At 42.1% G+C, this 27,144-nt stretch overlaps 1 protein-coding gene and 1 non-coding gene across 3 annotated transcripts; one reads left to right on the forward strand and one right to left on the reverse strand.

Annotated features, from left to right (window-relative positions):
• Positions 1 to 7,124: 7,124 nt before the first annotated feature.
• Positions 7,125 to 14,869, reverse strand: LOC138953917 (BTB/POZ domain-containing protein 19-like). 2 transcript variants are annotated; one of them, XM_070325902.1, is made up of 5 exons: positions 14,750 to 14,869; positions 12,106 to 12,606; positions 11,145 to 11,327; positions 10,379 to 10,575; positions 7,125 to 8,853 (listed from the first exon to the last, which is right to left on the reverse strand). In XM_070325902.1, exons 2-5 carry the CDS (start codon positions 12,149 to 12,151, stop codon positions 7,759 to 7,761), a joined length of 1,521 nt encoding a protein of 506 aa, XP_070182003.1. In that variant the 5' UTR covers positions 12,152 to 12,606; positions 14,750 to 14,869; the 3' UTR covers positions 7,125 to 7,758. The 2 variants fall into 2 exon arrangements, with proteins under 2 accessions (XP_070182003.1, XP_070182004.1); XM_070325903.1 differs by lacking the exon at positions 12,106 to 12,606 and having other exon boundaries at positions 14,750 to 14,863.
• Positions 14,870 to 26,870: 12,001 nt separating this feature from the next.
• Trnat-agu (transfer RNA threonine (anticodon AGU)) lies at positions 26,871 to 26,948 on the forward strand. The gene has a single exon. It is a non-coding gene; the product is annotated as a tRNA-Thr (tRNA).
• The last annotated feature ends 196 nt before the right edge of the window (positions 26,949 to 27,144 follow it).

The raw sequence follows: 27,144 nt of genomic DNA on the forward strand, positions 1-27,144 counted from the left end.
TAAAAAAATAATTTTAATTACAATTTTCAGATTTTTAATGACCAAAGTCATTAATTAATTTTTAAGCCTCCATGCTGAAATGCAATACCGAAGTCCAACCTTCGTCGAAGATTGCTTGGCCAAAATTTCAATCAATTTGATTGAAAAATGAAGGTGTGACAGTGCCGCCTCAACTTTTACAAAAAGCCGGATATGACGTCATAAAAGACATTTATCGAAAAAATGAAAAAAACGTCTGGGGATTTCATACCCAGGAACTCTCATGTCAAATTTCAGAAAGATCGGTCCAGTAGTTTAGTCTGATTCGCGCGCTCTACACACACACACGCACAGACACAGACACACACATACACCACGACCCTCGTCTCGATTCCTCCTCTATGTTAAAACATTTAGTCAAAACTTGACTAAATGTTAAAAAAACACCTCTGTTCACACGCAAAGGTTACATAATAAAATGATTGTTGGAACTAAATTGGATACGACGTGAAGTTTAAAAAAATAAAATTGTATATAATTAACAGAAACTTTTTTTGACAATTTCTTGCAATGGCTTATTGCTCTGATTTTCCCAAATTATGCATGTATTGTATTATATATATTTTTTGCTTGTTTGCTTTAGTTTTTTTAAACTTTTGTTGTCTTTCTTTTTTGAAGGGGGGTTCCTGCTGATCCAACCACTGATGTACCGTTTTTTCAGTTATCTACACAGTACTTTTTATCATTTCCTGATTTCAAAACATATAAAGATTTGTCATGTTTACTCTGAAAAAGTGCTAAAAACTAAAGAAAATGAGTTGGAGATCGGGGACCCGTCTCAGTCTTGAGGTTTTGGCTAGCCAAGCCTTTACAAATAATTACAAGTCTCTGTGGTGACTGATCCCAGGTTTTCAGTGTTGATCTCTTAGTTTCAGGTTGACAGATTGACTAAATGTTTTGATATCCCATTACACGCCTTCTTTCATTATTGTTGCTGTATGTCTGCTGGTCATTTTATCAATTTTTGTAGCAGTGAAAACCATACAAAAAAAGATAAGTGTTGTGTAATTAGTGTTTGTCTGTGCACTTAAAAGACCGCTGGGTCGATATATTTGTGAACGTAACTTTTGTTTTGTCAATAACTTACCTTTCTTGTTTGTTTTTATTCATATATATATGTATATTATGCAAGTGATATTTCATTTTTTCAACAAACTATTTATTCCATGTAAAATGATGGGCAGATCTGTGGTGATTTAAGCACAAGATGGTTTAGATAAATAAGAAGGATGTTACTAATTACCCTTAAGCTGAGTATGTTACAGTGACTGTGGTAATATGCGGCATATAATATTAAGATGTATGTAGCCAGCTGCAGTCTAATTTACACATATGATATATAATCAATGATACACTTTTGTACTTGTTTGTTAGCATGCTTCCACATGATTGTTTCCTTCACTTGCAGTTTATGAAAAATAAAGTCCTATTTGTATGCAGCCACCGAGCTTGTTCCTTCTGTAAAGAAGACCTTAAAACACCAAGAATGAAAAGACAAACAAGTTGGTTCGTTTTTCAGCTTTTTTATTTACATTCAACAATTCAACAACTACCACATGATTACCTTAAACATATTTGATGGTGATATGCTTGCTCCCACTGAAATAAATAATCTGCAGGACTAGAGCAATCATAAAGCAGACAAAAAATAGTGGGAACAAATATTTTGCACAACCCTGTTTTGCAGATTTGTATGTACTTTCAACCCAACTACTAATGAGAAGAAACATAATTTTTGGATTTCAAGCAGGGTGATGATTGTGAAAAGAATGAAAAAAAATGCAATCAGTACAATGTACCCCTTTTCAAACAGAAATGCTAATCAACACACAAAACTGAGTCTGTTTAGGACAGCAAAATAAAATGTATTGAATGCTGGCAGAAATGTTCAACATTGCATCTCAAAACTATTAAAACCTGCTGTGGGAAGAAAGTCTGTCCCAGTTAAACATAAAAATAAAAATAAAGTATTTATGGAAGGTTTACAATGAACAAATTCTGACGAAAATGATCAGGTGTTTATTAATCTTTGTAAACAAATGAGAACACATCACATTTTTGCACAACTGCAACTAAGAATACATGTATAAAATATTGTTCATCTCTATTTAGGGGGAAGTGGAAGGACTTTATGCAATAGATAAGACAAAGAAACAATGCAAAGATCATGAAGTCTTGCTCGAAGTTTCAAAGATGAGAGACAGTAATTTAAGCAGTACATGTACTATTTGAATATTCATAACGCAAATCTGTGAATAAAAAAACTAAAACAATTACCACTGAAAACAAAAGTTGTGGCAATTTATTACACAGCATGACTGAGTTGAATTTAATAAGTTCATAATCATCTTAGCCTGTGTTCATAAAGTAACTTGATCACCCTGTGAAACCTCCCACACAGTTCAAACTATTGACTGACTATACAGAAAATGACCAGGCATTCTGCAGCAAAGAGAATGCTTATTATACACATGCACTCATTACCAAAAATATGACTTAAATCCAAAAATGCAACACACCCTTTAAACCCATAAAATAGCACAATTAAGAGTGGGCTTATAAATACTTTGCCATAAATTCTGAAGTTTCCCAACCAAAACAGTTTAATATCACTTGAACAAATGGCATTTGTGTCAATGTGCTTGTAGATTAATTAGAGCTTAATTCCTAAGATGTATATACTGTTTATGGATGTGCATGTGAGTGTGCACACGAGACAGATGAATTCATGCACATCATGACTACATCAGCTGTACAAAGCAAGATATGCAGCTTTATAACAAATAGCATGTTTGTCAAGCAAAATGAGTTGATGTGTTTATTTCAAGAAGAAATAAGTCAGGTCCAACATTATAAGAGTGCAACCTCTTTTCTTTAAATCAAAGATATTACATGTATTTAAATTTGGGAGGGATATTTTGGCAGATTTTGAACAACATTTTGGCAAAAAAAATGATCTGCTACAATTTCATTAAAATGACTATATTGATTAGCTCCATCACAGTAATTAGCAACTTTCAGCACAATTTGTAAGCAGAATTAATTAGCAGAACAGTGTTAAAAAAACACTGTTTACTTTGTCAGATCTGTGCACTTGAAGCAACTGTAACATATAATTAATTCAGATGTATTTTCACATATAAAAAACATAATTAAGCTGTTGAAGATACTGAATACAGCTACAGAAGTTGTATTATCATGGTCAAATTTCATGCTTTTGGTTGATTACTAGAGTACCAGATTCAGCCGAAAAGATCAAACATTGCATGTGTTTGATCAAAAAAATTCAAAAAATTCATGAACTGTGCCATGTCATAATTTTGAAGATATTGAATTTTATTCTTGCTGCTTTAAAATTTGTCTGAAAAGAAAACATGCCTCTATCTTTAATTATTACAAATGACAGAACCTGATAAATATTGCTGTTTTATTCACAAAGAGGTCTTTCCACATATACATGCACAGTACTGATATCTGAAGAACAATATAAAATGCGAAAAACAGAGACAGTTTCCTCAATCTGAACTGTGCAAATGAAAGCAAAACCACACATAGACACACACAAAATTGCAAAGGGGTTTGCTTTTCCATCTATAAATAATATCAATTATGCACAGATTTCAAATATATGACTGTACGTTTTACTGCATTTCTCTCAATAATGATATGACACTTCCACTGTTCTGAGATATATTTCCCTGGCGTAAGTTTCCCATCAAGCCTGTTATTAAACATAACTTCACGTTCATGTCCGTTACATCTTGCAATCGTTCTAACTTCTATTTACACACAAAAAGTATATCATATGATAAATTTAATGTGCACAAGTTACCAAGACGTGCAACTGACCACACCAAAGTTGAGCCACTTATAAATTGATTACGCAAGACAATACCGCCTCCAAATTATCCCCAACAGCATCACAGACAATGATAACCAGTTGTAATTTTCACCAAAACAGTTACGTCATGTATTTTGCACAAATTGACACACAGCCCAAAAAGGAAAAAGAACACGGAGATAAAAAATAAAAATGTGGAACAAGTCTTCTATACGTCCAAACTTGTTTTCAATTCAAACAAAATATAATACATGTTGTTAAAAATCAGGTTTTGAAGCGGTTCTCATCCAACAGAATGTTTGTTTGTTTGTTTGTTTGTTTATTTGTTTCTTAACGTCCAGCCGACTACGCAGAGCCATATCAGGACGAGGAAGGGGGGGAAGGGGGCCACTTGTCAAGCGATTCCTGTTTACAAATGCACTAACCCATTACTTGTGTCCCAGCAGGCTTTAGTAAAACTAAATTAATACCTACTGGAAGATTACCAGTTTCCAGTATGTTAAAATAGGCTTAACCTATCTACTGTTGGACTTACATCAGAACACTAACAGATTAAACTATACATGAATCGCGAGACAAGCGGCAAGAGAAGAGATTTTTGGAAAAAAATACAGGTGAATGAGCAAGAAGGCAGAAAAAAGAAAAGAATTCATGAAGAAAAAGAGAGCATGACAGGAAAGAGGAACCAAAAATCTACCTAACAGCAAACTAGAAAGCTCCTGCGGTTCCAAAAACAGGAGGGGCCTTTAATTTCATAACCGCAGTGCCCCACTGCGGGACAACAGAATGTTAAACATTTACTAATGGGATAAAAGTTAAGAGCAATAAACAAAGATAATTGAATATCTCATCTGGTTTTCAGAGATACAAACTGGAGGTAACTGAATTTCTCTCTGATATAACAAAAAGTGATTGTATTGTCTTGCATTGTACAGTGGGACCTCCATTTAAAGACCTCCACAAATCTGAGAAAATCAGGTCTTAAAAAGGTCTTACTATGGAGGTTAATTTACAGACATTATGAACAGAAGATCTGAAAAACAAGGGTTTTCAAAGAGGTGAGATCTTTATATTGGGGGGACTTATAAGGATGTTCCAATGTACCTGAACAGTGAACTCATGCGGAAACTTGTGATCATCATTAGAAGATCAACAAAAATGCAAGAGACTCCTATATACACCCTGTATCCCACAAAAGTTTTTATTGTTTTAAATGTGCTGTAGCAGTAACAATAACAAAATGTAGACTTACAAAGTTACAGTCCTACTGCACATAAAAGTCATATAAAGTAAACATCTTTCTTTGGGGAAGAATAAATCAAGGCGCATCCCCTTCCCTTGCAGTTGAAATGACCTTCATTTTTTATGCAATTAAGATTCAAAATACAGTCACCAGAATCTATTTTTCTTCAGTACATTGTAGCACTACACTGTACAAGACTTCTATGCAATTTTTCTGCCAAATGTCACAGCTCTGTGGTACGTACTTCAAGTCACATGAATACAATGCAACACTGACAGAGATGGTGCATAACTCTTGTATGTGTGCATTAATTCCTTAGTCAACTTAATCACTCTGTAACCACACAGTAACAAGCCTTTCAAAAAACTATCCTAGAATAATTATCAGATGTACAAAAATACATGAAGGAAAAAGAAATGCTGCAGAGACTTTTGTTTCCCAAGACAGCCAAGACACAATTTTCATTTTCTGTTTTATAATGCTTCATTTTCTGTCTTATACTACAGCTTCAAAGGAACTATCTGAAATTCCAACGGGGGGAACTAATTAACAACAGTAAAACCATCATTAGTAAAATCAATGCATTCCAAACTTACACAAAAATGCTCACAACCATTTTTGTTCAACCCTGTGATCGTCTACGTGCCTCATTCACATTTTCGACTGAAGTTTCATAATGCTTCACAACTGGGGACATATATGACTAGATCAGGTAAAACTTTTAAAAATTATCAGGAAGAGCTAAAACACAAGCAAAGTATATATACAAAAAACTGACAGTCAGGAAACACAATTTCTGGAATATATAAAATAAAAACTTCATAACACAGTGACTAGTCAGTAACACCAAACAAAGAGATAAGTTACCATGAAATAAGGAGAGAGAGAGAGAGAGATAGATAGAGAGAGAGAGAGAGAGAGAGAGAGAGAGAGAGAGAGAGAGAGAGAGAGAGAGAGAGAGAGAGAGAACCATGAAAATAGAAAACACATTTAGTATCACCATCTACCATCTTTGCACTTAACAAAACAATATCCATATATATATAAAATTTCTCCTACACGTACAAGGAGAACACACTGAACTGCTGATATTACTGAATCAATTTCTCCGTAGTTGTTTTTGCCTTCCTCAATTTTTTTTAATAAAGACAAAACCAGCTATATCATTCAAGTTGATAGGAAAAATGCACCTACACTTCAAAAATGAACTGAACAATTACAAAAAAAATGCACAGAGTTCAACTGCTATTACCATGTGACAACTGGAGACTTTCTTTCTTTATTTGGTGTTTAACGTCGTTTTCAACCACGAAGGTTATATCGCGACGGGGAAAGGGGGGAGATGGGATAGAGCCACTTGTTAATTGTTTCTTGTTCACAAAAGCACTAATCAAAAATTTGCTCCAGGGGCTTGTAACGTAGTACAATGTATTACCTTACTGGGAGAATGCAAGTTTCCAGTACAAAGGACTTAACATTTCTTACATACTGCTTGACTAAAATCTTTACAAAAATTGACTATATTCTATACAAGAAATACTTAACAAGGGTAAAAGGAGAAACAGAATCCGTTAGTCGCCTCTTACGACATGCTGGGGAGCATCGGGTAAATTCTTTCCCCTAACCCGCGGGGGGGGGGGGAGACAACTGGAGACAACGCAAACAAACCCATATTGCAAAAAATAGAGACAGTTAAAGGATCACACAAAGTCAGAGCAAACTGAACCAAGACAAGGCCCGCAGATCTAGAAAAACAGTACCGTTTGACGTTAGTCAAACAAACTAAGAATTAGTGCATTTTCATCATACAACACAAACGATACAACAGAAGAGTGTATATGTATTGTGTGAAAATGGAGACAACTAAGCCAGACACAAAATAAATTACATCACAGGCCACTGCAGTGGAGACTCATTCTACTCACTTCTAAGACCAAGAAAATCAGGTCTCACAAGAGAGGTACATAACAGATTAAATGGTTTTAAAAAGGCGAGGGGGGGGGGGAGGGGGGGGGAGTGTCACATTATTCCTCTTATGTGCTGCCTCAATGGCAAAAGACACAGCACATTCCTAAATAGGTGTAAACGGTCCTCACATACACCAACAAAATCGTCTCACGCCATTGTCAAGGAAAGGTAAAAACAGGAAATGTCCATCAAGAGCAAAAATGAAAAACGACTCTTTCAATTCACCGATCCCACACCTAAAAAGACACTTAAAAAAGTGCCTTCAGATTGAAATAAATACAAACAAATAATCTGTAAAGTCAACAACACAACCCAGAGACATGCAAGAAGAACTAAACTCAACAAAAACATATTAATCTGCTGGTCTCAAAGTTTAAAAAAATCAACTTATTGGTCATAAAGTGAATAACTATGTCAAAAATATGTCTTCTGGTCTAAAAAGTAAACCAAATATAAACAAATAACTTTGCTTGTTTTAAAGTGAGTAACATTGGAAAAAAAGGGGTTTGCAGATCTTCAAGTAAACAAATATGTTTGTACAAATCAATCCGCTGGTCCTTAAGTGAACTACAATGACAAATATATATGTCAAATGGTCTTGAAGTGAATAAACACCAACAAATCCGCCTTAGAATGTACAAATACAATTTTTTTAAATCTAAAATCATCATTCTGCTGGTCTTAGAGTGATCTGCAGGATGAGCGAATCATCCACGACGAAGGGCGACCCCGGCTCCATGAGTTCCGCTACAGTGATCTTCTTGTCCATCTCAGTGTCTGTGGTGTACCGCGTCTTGGAGAAGGTCTTGCGTCCGCACACAGACTTGAGGATCTGGTGATTGTTGATGATGGAGAGATAATACTCCACGGGGCGAGGCTGGTCCAGGATGAGGTTGGAGTAGAGCAGGATGCGGAAATCATCACTGGTGGAGGAGAACCCCTTGGGGTGGACCTTCAGCTCCCACTCCCACGTCTGGGCCGGGTAGGCAGAGGCTCGTGTGGAGAATCGGAAGCTGACCTCCGCGCCTTTAGGATAGGCTGAAAAACGTTGGACCACGAAGCGCTTGTCCCAGCGCAGATCGCTGTAGTTGCGTAGCAGGAAGTTGGACTGGGTGAAGTCCTTGTTCTTGGCACGCACGGTGAGAGGGAGGGCCAGGAACTTGTAGGCCTGCATGATGTGCCGCTGGAAGAGGTCTGGGTAGTTCTCCACCAAGGGAGAGGACTCCAGCTGACACAGCTGCTCCGCTGTCATCATTGGGAAGCGAATGTACTCCAGTATATCGCTCAGGTGCGTCTCCAGGTTCTCTTGCCGCTCCGGGTGTGATGGACACTGCAGCCAGCGCGTGACGGCCAGCCACAGCTCGTACTCATCCTTGACCCTCAGGCTGGACGACCTCAGGAACTCCACCAGCTGGTCGCGGTCAAGGTTCACCCACTCGTCGTTCCACTCTGCCGAACTCATCAGCTCGTCCATCTGACAGGCTAGAGCAGATACGCAGGAGAGAACAAGGCCATCGTGGAAGCACTTGGTGGCGTACTGGAACCACACGTGGAACACGTCCTTAAGCTGCAGCTTGGGGATGATGAAAGAGCGAGCAAAGTCGATGCAGACGTTTCGGAGGTCGGTGACATTGTACTTGTCAGCCAGAATGAGAACCGGTAGCGTGGTGTCCATGTTGAGCTTGACGTGGCAGCCGTACAGAAAGCGCAGGAAGCGAGGGAACACTCGGGCACAAACGCTCTCTTCCACTAGGTTCACGTCCTGTTTGGACAAAAGAGACACAATCAAGATGGACATTTTTGGTTGTTGGAGTAGATTTAGGAAAAATTAGTGAGCTAAAAGCAACATGAATAACAAACACTTAAGTGAAAATCTGTTCCAATTTCTTGAACTGGGAAATGTTAATCTTAAAACCAGGTATGGGAATTGATTGAAAGAAAAATCTTGGAAAACTAGGGGGGTTCCCCAGAATGTTTCTGTAAACTAGTTTAAAATCTGTGCTATCTGGCACATTCTGAGAGAATGTTTCATGAACTTTACACACCAAAAAAACCTGACCAAATTTAATACATGTTTTGTATTACCAGTAACCAACAATCATTTTAATCCTTTAACTGAATTAATATTATTTGGACACACTTGCTCTTTGTTTGCAAAAGTGACTCACTAAAAGAGGGGACAATTTTATGGACGACATTGGTCATGTTCAGGGCAAAAAAAGTGAAAAACTTGAAAGGCCGTCCACGGCGGCAGGGCCAACGGTCAGGTAGGGGGTTTGGGGGGCATTGCCCCCCCAGAATCTGAGGCTTTTGTTTTTTTCTTGTAAAGGCAAAGAACAGCCTCTCCTTGTACCAAAATGTATGTTAGTAAATTATAAAATACAGGGGTGGAACTCTCTTGTGATGAAAAAAGAGGAAATTCCTTTTTTCTAGGGGGGTTCGGGGAATTTTTTTTAAATGGTACATTAAAATCTGTGCAATCTGGTGCCTTCTGAGACTAAATTCAACTCGTTTGGATCAGGTAAATAAGGCATTCTCCTTACTCTCCCCCCCCCCCCCCCCCCCCAAAAAAAAAAACCAAACGAAAAACACACTTTCACAAAACAATGGTAACATTGTAATGGTGCATACTTACGTAATGAACTATGTATCCGTAATCCAATACTGGCAATAGTATGATTCAATGCATTGAAGCTCAAAATGACTATTAGTTATTACGGAGTTTTCAGTCAGCACAATTTAACTCTCAAGCCTCCAGTGTTCTGTTCCATCTTCACTTCTCTACATATCATTCAGTTAACAAGTTATAGATACTGTGATGAAATGGAACGCGGAAAAATAGATTACTCCAGCAGAATTCGAAAGTTGTGTGCGTGAAAATCCGCGTATAAGTCCCACCCCTGAAAACAATACACATTTTGCCTCCTTCAGCCATCCAAACTAAAAAAAAATATTTTTAAAGTTTTACTGCAAGAAACAGGATTTTCCGGTTTAAAAATGTTCAAAAACCGGATTTCCGGCAAGAACCCGAAAGGTGTTAGCCCTGCATACTAGGCCGATTGTTTTGCCTCGATTTTTTTTTCTTGAAAGAGGATTTTTTTTTCTTGGAAATGTGTAGCTTTTCTCGGAAATCATCTGATCCGAGGAGAAATCCCATGCCTGTAAAACATTTGTCAGGGGGGAGGGGGGAGAAGAGGGGCGGGGGAAGGGTGAGGCTTTAAAAGGAGAGGGTTTTACTGTATGGATAAATCTGAACAACATCACTTCAGCCTCTCAGTCTTTCTCACCTTGCTCTCCATGCTGGCGGTGTCCCACTCGGAGCTGAACATGCGCTCAAAGACATCGCTTGCTCGCACCAACACCAGCTTGTGAGCAAAGTATCGCTCATTCCCCACCACCAGGGTTACGTCGCTCAGCAGAGGATTGTTGTAGAACTTGGCCTGCTCCACCAGGGCCTGTCGCTCATTGCCATGACAATCAATACCTTACAAAACACAAAATACGGAACATATTATCATGACCCAGTGACACCAGAAATTTGCCTTGACGCTGTGGTAAAAGCTTACACATTCACACTGAGACAGAAACAACATCAAACAAATAGTACAGATAAGCTCAAACAAATAGTCGATGGGATCAAATCATATAATGCATGGCAAAACATAAATACTGCAAACAATTCACAAAGCTGGCCAGTTACAAAGCTACATGAATAATTTAGCCCAATATATCAGAATCACAGAGTTGTTAAATTTCCTACATCTGGTTGAAATCATTAAATAAAACAAAAACCACACTAAGCATAATAATTAAAGCACATATATATATAGTGTACAGATAAACGGTTGCATCACCAAACACACACAGACAATTATACAGTGGACCCCCCCCCCCCCCGCCTTTTTAAGACCTCCACCGTCCTTTTTAGGCCCTCGTTTTCCAAACATTTTGTTAACCTCTGTATTGAACTCCATTTTAAAGACAGATTTTTGGAGGTCTTACAAGTGAAATTCCACTGTACACACTATACTACAATCACACACACAGTCACACCTTCAGGACTTTCTAGCGCAAGCGACAAAGACGCTGGAGATTGTGGGGAAGAGGACGTGTTGGAGGAGGAATTTGGGGCCTGGTCAGCAAGGTTGTCCCCCCCTTCTCCCAGCAGCAGGTCGAGGGGGATGATGGGGGCTTGACGAGGAGGTGAGGCCATGTTCAGTTGATAATTAGCAGCTTCTGTAATCAGAAAAGCAGTCAGGCGTTAACTAATACACCATAGTTTCTATAATTTGCAAAGTGATCAGGTGTGAACTAATAGCTTCTGTAATTAAGCAGCAAAGCTGAGGCAGACATATATCAGGTACAGTTGTATTATAACTATTTCGGTTATATAATTCTATAAAGCAAATAAAAATTGATAAAACAAGCAACCAGACTCCAGAACAAATGCATTCACACAGAAGCACACATATATAAAACTTATAAGCATGTCACATTTGTTTCATGTGTCAATTGGCCAGAGAGGGGGAGGGAGAGAGAGAGAGAGAGAGAGAGAGAGAGAGAGAGTCTAGAGAGAGAGAGTCTAGAGAGAGAGAGAGAGAGTCTAGAGAGAGAGAGAGAGAGAGAAAAGGAGATTGGTGGAGGCTAAAAAGGGGGATTGGGGGTCACAGAAAGAGACAACCAGCCAATGCAAAAACAAATAAAATAACTGCTGTAGCTGTTGTATTCTCACATTCCATGTCAGAGCTGAATTTACGCTGTTTTCAATGAAAAGGTAACAGCTGCAAAAGTGTGAAATGAAATAATATGTCCCGTCTAATCACATGTGCACAAAAGATACTCAGGTTGAACTAGCTATGTCCTGAGATCAGAATATATATATATATACTAGCAGTTAAGCCCGGCTTCGCCCGGGAGTAAGCGGAGCCCTGTAGCAATTTAAGACGCTCGCTATCCCATTATCATTAGCTTTACCTCCTTTGTTTGGATACAAAAAAAGAGTTATCTCCCTTACCTTCTAGAAATTTCCGGAACTGTCCAGTTAATTTTTCATTCTTCATTTCTTCCCCTCATAGGAGCAATAGCGAGTCTCTAATATCACTGGCATGATGTGCTTGCTACAGGTGAACAGTAGGCACTGAACTGGTCTTGCACCATATAGGCTGTATTCAATAAATGGGAGGTCCATAATCTGAAAAAGGAAACAATGAATCAAGAAACTAAAACCCAGGTGCACATCTGCGGCACCTAGGGAGTGTACGTGCACACTATCTTGTTCCTGCCTCTTGCCATCTCAGAGGTATGGCGACCACAGACAAAAAAGAGTTATCTCCCTTACCTTCTAGAAATTTCCGGAACTGTCCAGTTAATTTTTCATTCTTCATTTCTTCCCCTCATAGGAGCAATAGCGAGTCTCTAATATCACTGGCATGATGTGCTTGCTACAGGTGAACAGTAGGCACTGAACTGGTCTTGCACCATATAGGCTGTATTCAATAAATGGGAGGTCCATAATCTGAGAAAGGAAACAATGAATCAAGAAACTAAAACCCAGGTGCACATCTGCGGCACCTAGGGAGTGTACGTGCACACTATCTTGTTCCTGCCTCTTGCCATCTCAGAGGTATGGCGACCACAGACAGACAGACAGACACACACACACAGACACTCTCTTTTATTTATATGTATAGATATATATATGGAAATTATGATGTTAGTGCATGTACATTGTATTTATAACTATTCACATATGATGACAACATCAAGCAAGTGACCAATGTGCATGCATTATCTGATTGCACCTGGCAAAACATGACTGAAATAATTTTGTACCTGTGGACATCAAAAATAAATATGCTAGACTGACAGCCCAAAAACCTTGATCCTACACTTATCGAAAACTTCTGAAAATCAAAATCAATTGTGGCTCATTTATTACTATGTTAGTTCTTTACAAATCAAATCCACCTCATATTGAGGAACTATACACAAGTAAACATATATATTAAAGCAAAACACACTATGACATTCCCAATGCACGATCACTGCTGCATGCATTATCAACACAATCACATTATTATTACACAAGTGTTGGCTGTTTGCATATAAGACCTCTCTCTCTCTCTCCTATCTGTATCTGTATCTGTATCTGTAGGTTACGTCGCTAGCATCCAGATTGCTGGCTTTGGCGCGACGGGTGGGTGTGCGCAGCGACGTCGCTTATCGGCGGCTGGTAGTCAGCGCCGCCTTGAATGCCTCAATAGAGGCTGAGTGGACAACTGTGTTGTCCAGGTGATTCCACTCTATTGTGGATCGTGGGAAGAACGACTGCTTGTATTGTTCAGTGTTGCAGCGTGGTACAGCGAAACACCTGTTGTTATTTTTTATGTAATTGTCTATGGGGTTGCTACCAACGTAGTCTGCTGTTTGTCTTCTGGGTCGAATCATGCGGCCAGCACGTTGAGGGGTCAGGAATTTGTCTGGAGGCATTGCCGGCACCAGCCCCTCAACCACCTTGTAGTAGAAAGTCAGGCGGAGGTTTACTCGACGTTCCTGGAGAGTTGGGAGGTTGTGGCGTGTCAGGAGGCCCGTAACAAAGCCAGGACGTCTTGATCGGTAGTCGTTGGCGATGAAACGTGCTGCTGTGCGCTGTATGCGTTCCATCCTATCGATGTCCTGCGCTTGGTACGGGTCCCAGACTACTGCTCCGTACTCAAGGAGGGGTCGGACGAGGACCAGGTAGGCATTTCGTCTGCAGGCTGCCGGGCAGTGGCGGAGGTTTCTGCGTAGGAAGCCAAGAGTGCAGTTCGCTTTCTTGGTGATGCTGCTGATGTGGTTTCTCTCTCTCTCTCTCTCTCTCTCTCTCTCTCTCTCTCTCTCTCTCTCTCTCTCTCTCTCTCTCTCTCTCTCTCTCTCTCTGTCTGTATGTATCAGTGTATGTTGTTCATAGCATTTACTTTCCAGAAGCTTACTTTATTTTTATTTTTTTGAAACAACCGGGATGTTGCTATAACTGCATGACTGCCTGAATGGCGCAGGGTAAAAACGGTCATACGCGTAAAAACCCACTCGTGCAAAAACATAAGTGAACGTGGGAGTGTCAGCCCAATAACGAAGAAGAGGAAGAAGGTGTAGGCTAAATAATAAATTAATTCTTGTGCACTAAAACAATGTATTGACTGCTAATTTTTCCTATTGATCATAATCATATAGTACGTAGTAATAGCCTTGCATGCGTGCAAAAGCCAAAACTTCCACTGTAACAGTTTTTGCACCATCGGTATCAAGTTACATTGGTCACGCGCCCATGACAATTTTGAAATGCCAGCTTCACGGGCTTTGAAGCTGGAAGGACAAAAACAGCACCACCGACATCATCGTTCACGAATGAAAATACATGCACCAACATTAGAAGGCTCGGGCAGCGTTTAAGAGCTACTGCTGCTTTTAAACAACAGGAGCATATGCGGGTATTTGTACTCACGCATACACAGAGGAAACTGAAAGAGCACAAAGTCTGTTTTGTAAACAAACCCACGAGACAACGCTTTTGTTCTTTTCGCGTGAACTCACTTGTCACATCTCACTCGCCGTTATTCAAGTTATTGTTCTCACAGAGACAACACAAAGCGCAGAAGAATGTTTCGCTGAATACTTACGCCCTGAAAGAAAAGTTTGCAGATCACACATGCACTGAGTGCATTGTGTTTGCCTTGAATAAATTAATTCAGCATGAGATCTATTTTGGTTCGAATGAGGTAAATCGTCAGCTGTTTCCCTTTCTTCAACTCTTTGCGCCTTTTCAGAACAAAGAGCTCAATTTGAAGGGAAGTAACAAAGAGGGTCAATCGGCCACCAGTTACAGCCCTTTGACGTGATAAGCGCGTGTCATGTTGTTATGTTGTTGTGAAATGTAGGCTACTTGAATGAAAAACTGCCAACATTTATTCAAAAAGGAGAAGGAGAGACCGTGTCAGTATGTGTGTGTGTGTGTTGTGTGCATGCGTTGCAGCCGCTTCGGCGCGCTCAGCAGAGTTTTCTGGTGGCAGTATCGGAATCAATGGTTTGTGGTCTGACTCGACCTCCACCTGTCGTCCAAAACAATAGCGTTCGAAACGCTCCAAACCAAACACTATCGCCAACATCTCCTTTTCAATCTGCGCATAGTGTCGTTCTGTTTCAGTCAACGCTCGTGACGCAAAATGTACCGGTTGACCATCGGTCATCAGGCAAGCACCAAGACCAAACTCTGAAGCATCACACTGAAGAGTCGTCTTCCCCTCAGAACTGAAATATCTGAGAACTGGTGGTTCAGACAGCATTGCTTTGATCTCGTCAAGTGCTTTGGTGTGGTCCTCATTCCATCTGAACAGGACGTTCTTTTTGACTAGTTCTCGCAATGGCGCGGCTTTCTCAGACAACTGCGGCGCAAACTTTTGCAGATAGCCAACCATACCCAACAGACGCTGAACATCAGCCTTGTCCTCGGGTTGTCGAAATGAGTTGATTGCATCAACTTTCTTCGGATCAACTTTCAACCCCTCTTTCGAGATCACATGACCCAGGTACGATATCTCTGTCTTCTTCAATTCAACCTTCTGCTTGTTCAGCTTGACGTTCTTCTCACGGCGACAACGCTGCAACAGACTTTGGACGTTTCGATCATGATCAACTGAGGCCTCTTCATCTGTATCACCCTTGCCCCAGACAATGATGTCATCATGTACGGCAAAAACTCCGGGCAAACCCTGAACTGCCTCGTCCATTCGACGTTGGAATTCTTCTGGCGCCACTGAAATTCCGAAAGGCATGCGCAGCCAACGAAATTTTCCTTCAGGCGTCTCAAACGTAGTGAGCAAACTGCTCTCTTCATCCAGGTGAACATGCCAAAACCCATTCCGTGCGTCAAAATGACTGAAATAACGCGCACCCTGAAGCTCACCAAGTACGTCGTCTATCGTTTTCATGGGGTAGTCATTGCGTTTGAGCGCTTTGTTCAATGGTTTTGGGTCAAGGCAGAGACGTACTGACCCATTGGGTTTCATGGTAACAACAACGCTACTAACCCAGTCTGTTGGACTGTGTACTGGTGTTATGACCCCTAGTGCTTGCAGCCTGTCCAGCTCTTTTTTGACTTTGTCGCGAATTGCGAGTGGCCATTTTCTGCATGGTAGTTTGACAGGTGGAACTGTGCTGTCTGTCTGTATGTGTAACACACCCTGAAGATCACCTAGCTCCCCTTCAAAAACGTCATTAAACTGCCCCAAAACTGACTGATCAACCACTGCAATGTTTTCTGTGACCACTTTAATCAGCTCCATTGCCTGCACTGCTCTGAATCCCAAAATTGGTTTGGATTCCCCTTGCACTACTTGGAATCTGACCTTGTACACTTGTTTGTTTTTTGGATTTGTTACCTTCATGATCTTTTCCCCCAGTGGCCTTACCTCCCGCTCATCATACATGCGCAGCTTTTTGTTTGACCTGTCAAGCGACTTGAGTGTTTTGTCCCCTGTGACCTTAGTGTATGTGCTTGTTGACATGCAGTTTGTGCTTGCACCACTGTCGAGCTGGAATGAAACTTCAACCTTGTTGATCATCATTTTAGCATGCACTGCATTCTCACTTCCACCCACATGCAACACATCAAGGTCAACATTATCATCATCATCATCACACAACACCTCATCACAATCATGACATTGACAAGTGTTCATTTGTTTCTTTTCTGTCTTCAAACAGACAGTCGCAAAATGGTTCGGACCCCCACACCGTCGACAGGTCTTCTTGTACGCCGGGCATTGTTCTTTCACCTGCGCATGCTTGCGCCCACAAAACTTACAGTCCACCTGTGTTGCACCTGCCTTTGGTGCCTTTCTGGTCGTCACACCTTTTCTTCCTGAAAAATCACACACTTTATGAACTTCCTCCCCAGTGGATGACATGTCCTTGGCTCGTGTTGATGTGATATCATACAAACGCACAATGTCAATGGCCTTCTGCAGGTCAAGATCCTTCTCCTCCAGAAGTTTCCTTCTGATTTCATCACTGCAGATGCCTGCCACCAGTCTGTCCCTGATGAGACGGTCCTCCATCTGCCCGAAACGACAATTCTTTGCCAAAGTACGAAGCACAGTCACATACGTGTTGACACTCTCATCTTCCTTTTGAGCTCTCTGGTTAAATTTGTAAGTCTCATAGGTCTCATTCGTCTGCACTACACAGAACTGCTCAAACTTCTCCAACACTTTCTCAATGTTATGCCTGTGCGTGGGATCGTCAAACTTCCATGTCTCTACCAACTCTGCCGCATCCTCACCTGCGACAGTGAGAAACACTGCCGTTTGAAACTCGGACTTTTCTTCACTCAACCGTGACGCAATCGAATAGTTCACCCACTGCCTTTTCCACTTCTTCCACTGGGACTCCAAATTGTCTTTCGCCGTGTGGAAATCTAAACTCCCCGGCGGTTTCAGTCCCGCTCCCGAAAACCGTTTATCACGAGTAAGCTCCCTTTGAGCTTGCTCGGCGTTTTCTACCATCTTTCGCAAGTTTGAATACAGTTTTAAACACTAATGAAGAATCTGACACCATGTAACGTTAGTGCATGTCTGTAACAAACCTCTCACACTGGATAATGTCAACAAAGACGGTATTGGAGTTTCTCTTGACTCTGGTTTATTCCACGACACAGCGTCGCCATGCTCCTCGCATGCGCCCCCTATGCATGACGGTCACACAACGTCTTATTAGCCAAAACCAAGCCAATATCGTATCAAGATTGAGAGACTGATAGAGGGGCAGGACAAGGATGGAACGCATAGCCTACAGCGCACTGCAGCACGTTTCATCGCCAACGACTACCAATCAAGACGTCCTGGCTTTGTTACAGGCCTCCTGACACGCCACAACCTCCAGACTCTCCAGGAACGACGAGTACACCTCCGCCTGACTTTTTACTACAAGGTGGTTGAGGCCGGGCTTGTCACAGTGCCGGCAATGCCTCCACCGGGGCTGAGACACTGAAACTTCCTGACTGGCCCTCAACAGTGATGGATGATATCCACATTGACGAAGGTGGTGTCCGCAAGCTCCTGAGGAACCTGAAGACGGACAAGGCAACTGGACCAGACTCCATCCCAGCCTTCATCTTGAAGATGGCTGCTGACCAACTGGCGCCCATCCTTGTTCGACTGTTCCAGCTCTCGTTGGATACTGGGGAGGTCCCGCTTGACTGGCGCCAGGCCTGGGTGGTGCCTATCTTCAAGAAAGGGGAACGACACCTTGCAGCCAACTACCGCCCTGTCTCGCTCATCTCCATCACCTGCAAGATACTCGAGCACGTGGTGCACAGCTCCATCATGAAGCACTTTGACCACCATGCCATCCTTACCAACTGTCAACATGGCTTTCGGCGTAAACGCTCATGCGAAACCCAGCTCATCGTCACAGTCCATGAAATTGCCCGGCAGCTAGCAGAGGGAGCCCAGGTCGACGCCATCCTGTTGGACTTCTCCAAAGCCTTCGACAAGGTGCCCCACGCCCGCCTGCTCACGAAACTGGCTTACTACGGAGTGAGAAACGACACCCTCAAGTGGATCTCTGCCTTCCTCAGTCAGCGTCAACAGCAGGTGGCCTTGGAGGGCGTCCTATCGTCTCCAGTCGGAGTGCAGTCCGGAGTTCCGCAGGGGACCGTCCTGGGTCCTCTCCTGTTTTTAGCCTTCATCAACGACCTCCCTGAATCCGTTCAGTTCAGCAGCGTCAAACTCTTTGCAGACGACTCCCTACTCTTCAAACGTATATCCTCTCCAGCGGACAGTCTGCAGCTCCAACAGGACCTATCCAGCCTCGAACAGTGGGAATCAACATGGCAGATGGAGTTCAACCCCAGCAAGTGCACCGTCATCCGCATTGCCCCGAACAAGAAGAAGCCCATCCTGCCAACTTCCTACAGCCTCCATGGACAGACTCTGGAAACAACACCATCCAGCAAGTACCTAGGGGTCTTAATCTCCGATGACCTGTCCTGGAGCAGCCATGTGCAAGCGACTGTCAAAAAGGGCAACAGAACTGTGGGCTTCTTGCGGCGGAACTTCCGGGAGTGCACCACCACCGTCAGAGCTGCTACGTACAAGGCCATGGTCAGACCGGTCCTTGACTACGCCTCGCCAGTCTGGGACCCGATCTCTCAGAAAGACGTCACGGAGCTTGAAAAAGTCCAACGCAGAGCAGCCCGTTACGTCCACAACAACTACAGCGATCGGACCCCAGGCTGTGTGACCAGCATGCTGAAGACCCTCCAATGGGAACCACTCGCCGACAGAAGACTCGCCAACCGCCTCACTATGCTCTACAAGATCAACAACGGCATAGTCGACATCAACAAGGCCGAGTTCTACACCTCTGGCGACAGCCGCACCAGAGGAGCCCAGAGACTGTTCCAGGAGAGGGCATCCCATCCTGTTCTCTTCAACTCCTTTTTCCCCCGAACACTGCGTCAGTGGAACAAGCTCGACCCTAAGACCACAGTTGCTCCTTCACTGGAGTCCTTCCAAACTGGTCTGGGTCGTACCCACGGACTTGCCTCGCTGACACAGTAACCCTGCAGCTCTTCGTGTAAATAGTTTTATACTTTTAACCATCTTCTCGGAGTTATTGGGTCACCCACCACCAGTAACCAATTACTCAGTACTCCGCCGCTGGACTACAGACGTTCGGATGAACCCAGTCCATACCAAGAAAGAAGAAGAAGAAGAAGTGCTGGCCGGCATCATAATAATTCGACCCATGCAGAAGACAAACAGCAGACTACGTTGGCAGCAACCCCATAGACAATTACATAAAAAACAAGTCGCGTAAGGCGAAAATACAATATTTAGTCAAGTAGCTGCCATTTTTCAGCAAGACCGTATACTCGTAGCATCGTCAGTCCACCGCTCATGGCAAAGGCAGTGAAATTGACAAGAAGAGCGGGGTAGTAGTTGCGCTAAGAAGGATAGCACGCTTTTCTGTACCTCTCTTTGTTTTAACTTTCTGAGCGTGTTTTTAATCCAAACATATCATATCTATATGTTTTTGGAATCAGGAACCGACAAGGAATAAGATGAAAGTGTTTTTAAATTGATTTGGACAATTTAATTTTGATAATAATTTTTATATATTTAATTTTCAGAGCTTGTTTTTAATCCGAATATAACATATTTATATGTTTTTGGAATCAGCAAATGATGGAGAATAAGATAAACGTAAATTTGGATCGTTTTATAAATTTTTATTTTTTTTTGCAATTTTCAGATTTTTAATGACCAAAGTCATTAATTAATTTTTAAGCCACCAAGCTGAAATGCAATACCGAAGTCCGGGCTTCGTCGAAGATTACTTGACCAAAATTTCAACCAATTTGGTTGAAAAATGAGGGCGTGACAGTGCCGCCTCAACTTTCACGAAAAGCCGGATATGACGTCATCAAAGACATTTATCAAAAAAATGAAAAAAACGTATGGGGATTTCATACCCAGGAACTCTCATGTCAAATTTCATAAAGATCGGTCCAGTAGTTTAGTCTGAATCGCTCTACACACACACACACACACACACGCACGCACGCACACACACACGCACATACACCACGACCCTCGTTTCGATTCCCCCTCGATGTTAAAATATTTAGTCAAAACTTGACTAAATATAAAAACCAGGTGTTTCGCTGTACCACGCTGCAACACCGAACAATACAGACAGTCGTTTTTCCCACTGCGATGATCCACAATAGCCTCGCCTGCCTGACAGGGCCGGACTGACTAGGCGGCTAAGACTGAGGAGGGGGGGGGGGGGGGGGGTTGCCAGTGGTGGTCCAGGGGGATGTTCCCCCTGGCGGGGTCAAGGGGCAGAGCCCCTCGAGGGGGTCAGGGGGTGAATCCCCCTGAAGCTGATGGGTAGGTCATATTCTGAGATAGGAAAATGGTCGCTCTTTGCATGAAACGGCATAAAATAAACAATTATAAAAAATGTTTTAAATAAGTGAGGTACATGTTTAGGCTATGGGGGGTGGGGTTGCGCAACGGTAGTCCGGCCCTGTTAGAGTGGAATCACGTGGACAACATAGTTGTCCACTCAGACTCTACTGAGGCATTCAAATCGGCGCTGACCGGGCACCAGCCGCCGCTAGACGACGTCGCCGCTGCACACACTCACCCGTCGCGCCAAAGCCAGCAACTCTGGATGCTAGCGACGTACCCTACAGATACAGATACAGAATCAAATCAAATCAAATCAAATTTTATTTTTCGAGGGTTGTGGCATAAGCGGCAATACAACGAGCTTTCGGGGAAGCATGCCCCCGAACCCCCCTAGAAAAAAAGGGATTTCCTCGTTTTTCATCACAAGAGAGTCCCACCCCTGGAGAGAGAGAGAGAGAGAGAGAGAGAGAGGGAGAGAGAGAGAGAGAGAGAGAGAGGGAGAGAGAGAGAGAGAGAGAGAGAGAGAGAGAGAGAGAGAGAGAGAGAGACTGAGAGAGAGACTAGTCATTGCGGAGTGACACTCGTCTGACACGTAGGCTTACATGATGGCGTATAAAGTCACTATCACTATGATATTTACTTTCTTTTTCTTTTCAGCCACACCTGCTATCTAAAACACAAAATCTTTGAGAAAAAAAATTAATAATTTAAACGCACACAAAAAGGGACGAACAATTCAAACTTTTTTTCATTCTTCAAGACAAAGACAGCACGATTCATAAGTCAAAATTGTGACAGTGTAGGCTTCTTCGAAAAAAACATTCAGGAAAAGAAAAGCAAAAAAACACACACAAAAATGTTACGAGTTTGGAATCAAGATGATGGCAAGACTTGATTTCAGCTTCCACCCATCCCTGTGACCCAGTGTTCGCACACCATTTAGCCTCAGACGTTGGTTTCAAGTTGCTTGTCGAGTTTCTCGTTTTTTTAAATATCAATTTTTTTTAATAACTATATATTGTTTCACAAAGGAGGTTGTTTCAGTCACCCAGAGGACACTAGTTTTGAAAACTAGTACATTTTAATCACACAGTCTCTCTCTCACTCTCTCTCGCTCTCTCTCTCTCTCTCTCTCTCTCTCTCTCTCTCTCTCTCTCTCTCTCTCTCTCTCTCTTTCTCTCTCTCTCGTCTCTTGGCAATATAGCAACCACACCCAAAGCCCTCAATACTCTCACTCACTGTGTCTCCCTCTCTCTCTCCCCCTCTCTTCCCCCTCCCCCCCCTCTTTCTCTCTCTTCGTCCAACGCACCATTTTTCACATTCTCACAAATCAGCAGCCACTGAAAGACTAAAGGTTGTACTACTAATCTGTCCCGCGTCACATAATTGACAAGAAGCAGAGATCTGTAGATCGTCAATGCGAGCGACATTACTAACGGCAGTACAGGTGGCAATAATTCAACCGACGTGAATACCTAGTTTCTAGTCACAAGTGACATGACTGATAGCCATGAATTAATGAATTTGCACTTGATCTCTGAGCTGAAATACAAGTAGGCAGACTAGCAGACTGATTTGTGAAAAGTTATCAAGAAAACCGATATAAGCCTACATATACATGGTGTTGAGGCAAAACGGTATTTTAAAGTCATATATTATATATAATACAACAAAATAATTTTTTAAAAAGCAGACCAACATTCAAAGTTCAGATTCATTTTATCTTTATTAGTTTTTACATTAAGTAAGCCTCCCGTAAACCATCACAGATACTGTTAGGCTTTTACACACAGTACAAACACCCTTTCATTTAAACACTCACTGCTTGAGAACATCCTAGGTGCCCTCCGTAAAGAGCGAGCAATTTTCAAAGAATTTATTTTTGCGTGGTTTATCTTACCCCTGAGCCATCGTGAACCCGTGTGATCCAGTTTCCTTTTTTCACAATGTAGTCATCAGTTTGTAATTCGCTGTGAGCTTATCTGCAATAGCACGTTATTATGTACCTCTGACTATGCACGAAACAAACCGCTGTGGTTCACAAGAACTCTAGCAATGGCTTTTGACTGTTCAGAGGAACTGGCATATTCTGTCGTCTGCTACGAGAACCACGACCTTGCGTGACCCTGCTTCCGGGCTTTTCTTTTTTCAAACTTTCAAAACTTCGAATTGTACTGATCTTGTCTTGATGAAAAAATACTTCTTTTATGATTTAAGAATGTTTGTGTAACAAGCTGTCAATTTATTATTTAGATTTTAAAACTTAGGTCTAACGCCAAAACGCACCGGTACGGTCCGATTGTGTGAGGAGACAATCCGCAAAATTAATTCTTTGAAAATTGCTCGCTCTTTACGTAGGGCACCTAGGATGTTCCCGTTCGGTGAGCGTTCAAATGGAAGGGTGTTTGTACTGTGTGTAAAAGCCTGACAGTATCTGTGATGGTTTACGGGAGGCTTACTGTGCCTTTAAAATCCCCGCTACTCTGGTTTGCAAAAAACGGTCAAAGTAAGTCGACTCTGTTCCGCACGGCAAACGTTTTACAAATCAAGCTTTTCAAGTTTGTGTAATTTCGTAAAATTATTGAGTTCTTACGTAGATTTGACCACACTTTAAAAGCTTAAATTAGTAACTATTTGAACAGATGATAACAGCAACAAATGATTGGAACAAACCAAACAACTAAAACAAACAAAGTAAGTTTACACGTTAAAAAAGCGTAATATTCAATAAGAAAGAATCTCTGACTGACTGCTCAGGTTCGGGATATTTGGACTTCCAGGCAAAACATCGACGACCTCAAAAAGCGGACAAACACTCAAGTCCTTAATATCAATTTTACTACTACTATCGACGACCTCCTGCACGGACAATTAATTAAGAAGACTGTAATGACTGATCATCCTGGTAATGTTTGGTTGAAACAAGACTTTATTCAATTTTTATCATGACATCTATATATATACGACTTGTGTCTGTCTGTCTGTCTGTCTGTCTGTCTGTATGTGTGTGTGTGTGTGTGTGTGTGTGTGTGTGTGTGTGTGTGTGTGTGTGTGTGCGTGTGTGTGTCCGCGATGCCAAGCCAAAGTTCTCGGTTGATCTTTTTCAAATTTGAAGACCGTATTCAGCTACACCCCGGACACAACCTCATCGATGAGATATTTCAACACGTGCTCTCAGCGCGCAGCGCTGAACCGATTTTGGTTTTTCTCTGTTTTTCTCTGGATCTATTCCCAGTAACTCTTCCTTATCTTCTCCAGTACCGCCCTGATATGGCCCTTCGTGGTCGGCTGGGCGTTAAGCAAACAAACAAACAAACAAACAAATCTTCTCCAGTGTTTTCAGCGTTTATCTCCCTTCCTTCGTGTGGCGTCAATCCATATTCCCGTTACTACGTTACTATTTTTAGAATGTCACGATTGCACCCGTAAGTTGTCCTTACTGTAAAAGTGAAAAGGTCGAATCAATTTATAGCCACGCGAAAAATACTCTGTCATCTATCTATATATATTTTTAGACATAGATATACATATATATATATATATACGGCTTCTCTGTGTGTGTGTGTGTGTTTGTGTGTGTGTGTGGGCAACACCTGTGGATTGTAGAGTTCTGTTTGTGATGTGGTCTAGCGGCATTGGTGTGTCGGTATGTTCAGGCCTTCCTTCGAGAAGCCATAACAGTTATTCTCAATCCCGTTTGAGTGGACTTCGTCCTAAGGTGATTGTGGTGTTTTGGCTCTCAGTTACATTTCGCGTCGTCGACAGCGATGGGACTCGACATGAAATGTTCAGGCCACTGAATCATTTTCGTGCTGTTCCCATTCCACCTGGGAGGGACCTAAGTTCATTCAAAGGGGGTCGAGTGTGACAGGGAGACTACCGTCGCCCTTCACAGCAGACTCTGCAGAGTTGTTCGCCTTAGAAGTTGTGGGCTTTCCTTGCATGTACCCGTAAGTTGTCCTTACTGTAAAAGTGCAAAGGTCGAATCTATTTATCGAAAAATCCACTGTCATCTATCTCTATATATTTATATATATATAGATAGATATATACGGCTTCTGTGTCTGTGTCCATGTGTGTGTGTGTGTGTGTGTGTGTGCGCGCGTGTCACGGTGTGTGTGTGTGTGTGTGTGTGTGTGTGTGTGTGTGTGTGTGTGTGTGGAGGCAACACCTGTGGATTGTAGAGTTCTGTTTGTGATGGGGTCTGGCGACTTTTGTCTGTCTGTATGTTCTGGCATTTGAGAAGCCATAACAGATAATAAATTATAGGGCTTAGAAATAAGCTCTAAAATTCTCAATCCCGTTTGACAGGACTTCGTCTTCAAAGGTGATTGTGGTGAACCGCCACGCTGTCTGTCTCTGTCTCGCGATTCACTCCGGCGAAGCCGGGTATTCCTCTAGTAAACAATATGTGGTGTTTAGGATTTCTCACTCAAGCATAGTGCTTATTTTAAGCAATCCTAGCGAAAACATAACAGTGGTAGGCATGATGGCGGACTAAACAGAAATACTCATTTCAGAACACTATAACAAAAGCAAGATACAAAAACAAACCGAAAAGGGATGGGGTGGTAATAAAGAAGTTGGTAAAAAAAAAAAAAAAAAGGGACAACGAGAGAAAAGATATGCATGAAGGAAAAAAAAGAGGATGATGAAGACTTGGAGCGCCAATATTTGGGAAGAGTGAATCTGTAATCACCTGGTAATGTTTTCCCACCGCAGCAACGCTTTATTTTAACCCAATCATTTGGCTTTGCATTCTTATTAAAGTGCATTATAGCAGACGAAGCCAACTGCAGTTTTAGGTGCAAAAAAGTTATGTCTGCATGCACTATGGTTTTCGTCATTCCTCACAAAATGATTGATGTGTGCGGTTTGCTAAAACCAGTTTGAGCTTATAAAATGCCTGTACCGAGACAATTCACTGAAAACTTTCCAAACTCAGAATATTGATTGCAATGAGGAGAGTACGTACTCAATTCCGGGTGAAATGTATGGTTACATGGAGTTCTAATCAAATGTGATAGAATATTCCTTATTTACTATATGATGATCAAGAGTTTAAACTCAGTACTTTTCTTCCTGCACATACGATCATGTCCACTGCCGATGTTCAAACTTTTACATACATTTAGAACAAGTGCACCGTTTCACTTTGACATTCCCGCAGTCAATAGCGTGGCTGCATTCTGTGCAGATTTTTTGTTTTTTGTTTTTTGGATGAAATATTTGTTTCAGAATGACAAAATGTCCCCACTTTGCACAGGAAGCAGCGATCGAGGCTCGTGATTTTTGGCATGTATTTCTCAGACGGGCGCAGTGGCGTGGTGGTAACTGAAGACGTCGGCCTCCTAATCGGGAGGTCGTGAGTTCGAATCCAGGTCGCTACTGCCTGGTGGGTTAAGAGCCTGGAGATTTTTCCGATCTCCCAGGTCAACTTATTTGCAGACCTGCTAGTGACTTAACCCCCTTCGTGTGTACACGCAAGCACAAGACCAAATGCGCACGGAAAAGATCCTGTAATCCATGTCAGAGTTCGGTGGGTTATAGAAACACGAAAATACCCAGCATGCCTCCCCCGAAATCGGCGTATGCTGCCTGAATGGCGGGGTAAAAACGGTTATACACGTAAAAATCCACTCGTGCTAAAAACATGAGTGAACGTGGGAGTCTAAGCCCATGAACGAAGAAGAAGAAGAAGAAGAAGAAGAAGGTGTGTATTTCAGATGAAGGATGCTCTTATTTCATGGATGAGATAAGGTTACTCTTATCTGCTCAGTGTCCAGCACAGGCCTGAACAGATGCCTTTTAGTGGAGCACGGACCGCAACACGGTGGCCTAGTGGTAAGGCGTCCGCCCAGTGAGCGGAAGGTCGTGGGTTCGAACCCCGGCCGGGTCATACATGACTTTAAAATTGGCAATCTAGTGGCTGCTCCGCCTGGTGTCTGGCATTATGGGGTTAGTGCTAGGACTGGTTGGTCCGGTGTCAGAATAATGTGACTGGGTGAGACATGAAGCCTGTGCTGGGACTTCTGTCTTGTGTGTGGACCGCCCTGATATCACCCTTCGTGGTGGACTGGGCGTTAAGCAAACAA

Source organism: Littorina saxatilis, linkage group LG17 (assembly GCF_037325665.1).
Source record: "Littorina saxatilis isolate snail1 linkage group LG17, US_GU_Lsax_2.0, whole genome shotgun sequence".
Classification (NCBI taxonomy): Eukaryota; Metazoa; Mollusca; class Gastropoda; order Littorinimorpha; family Littorinidae; genus Littorina; species Littorina saxatilis.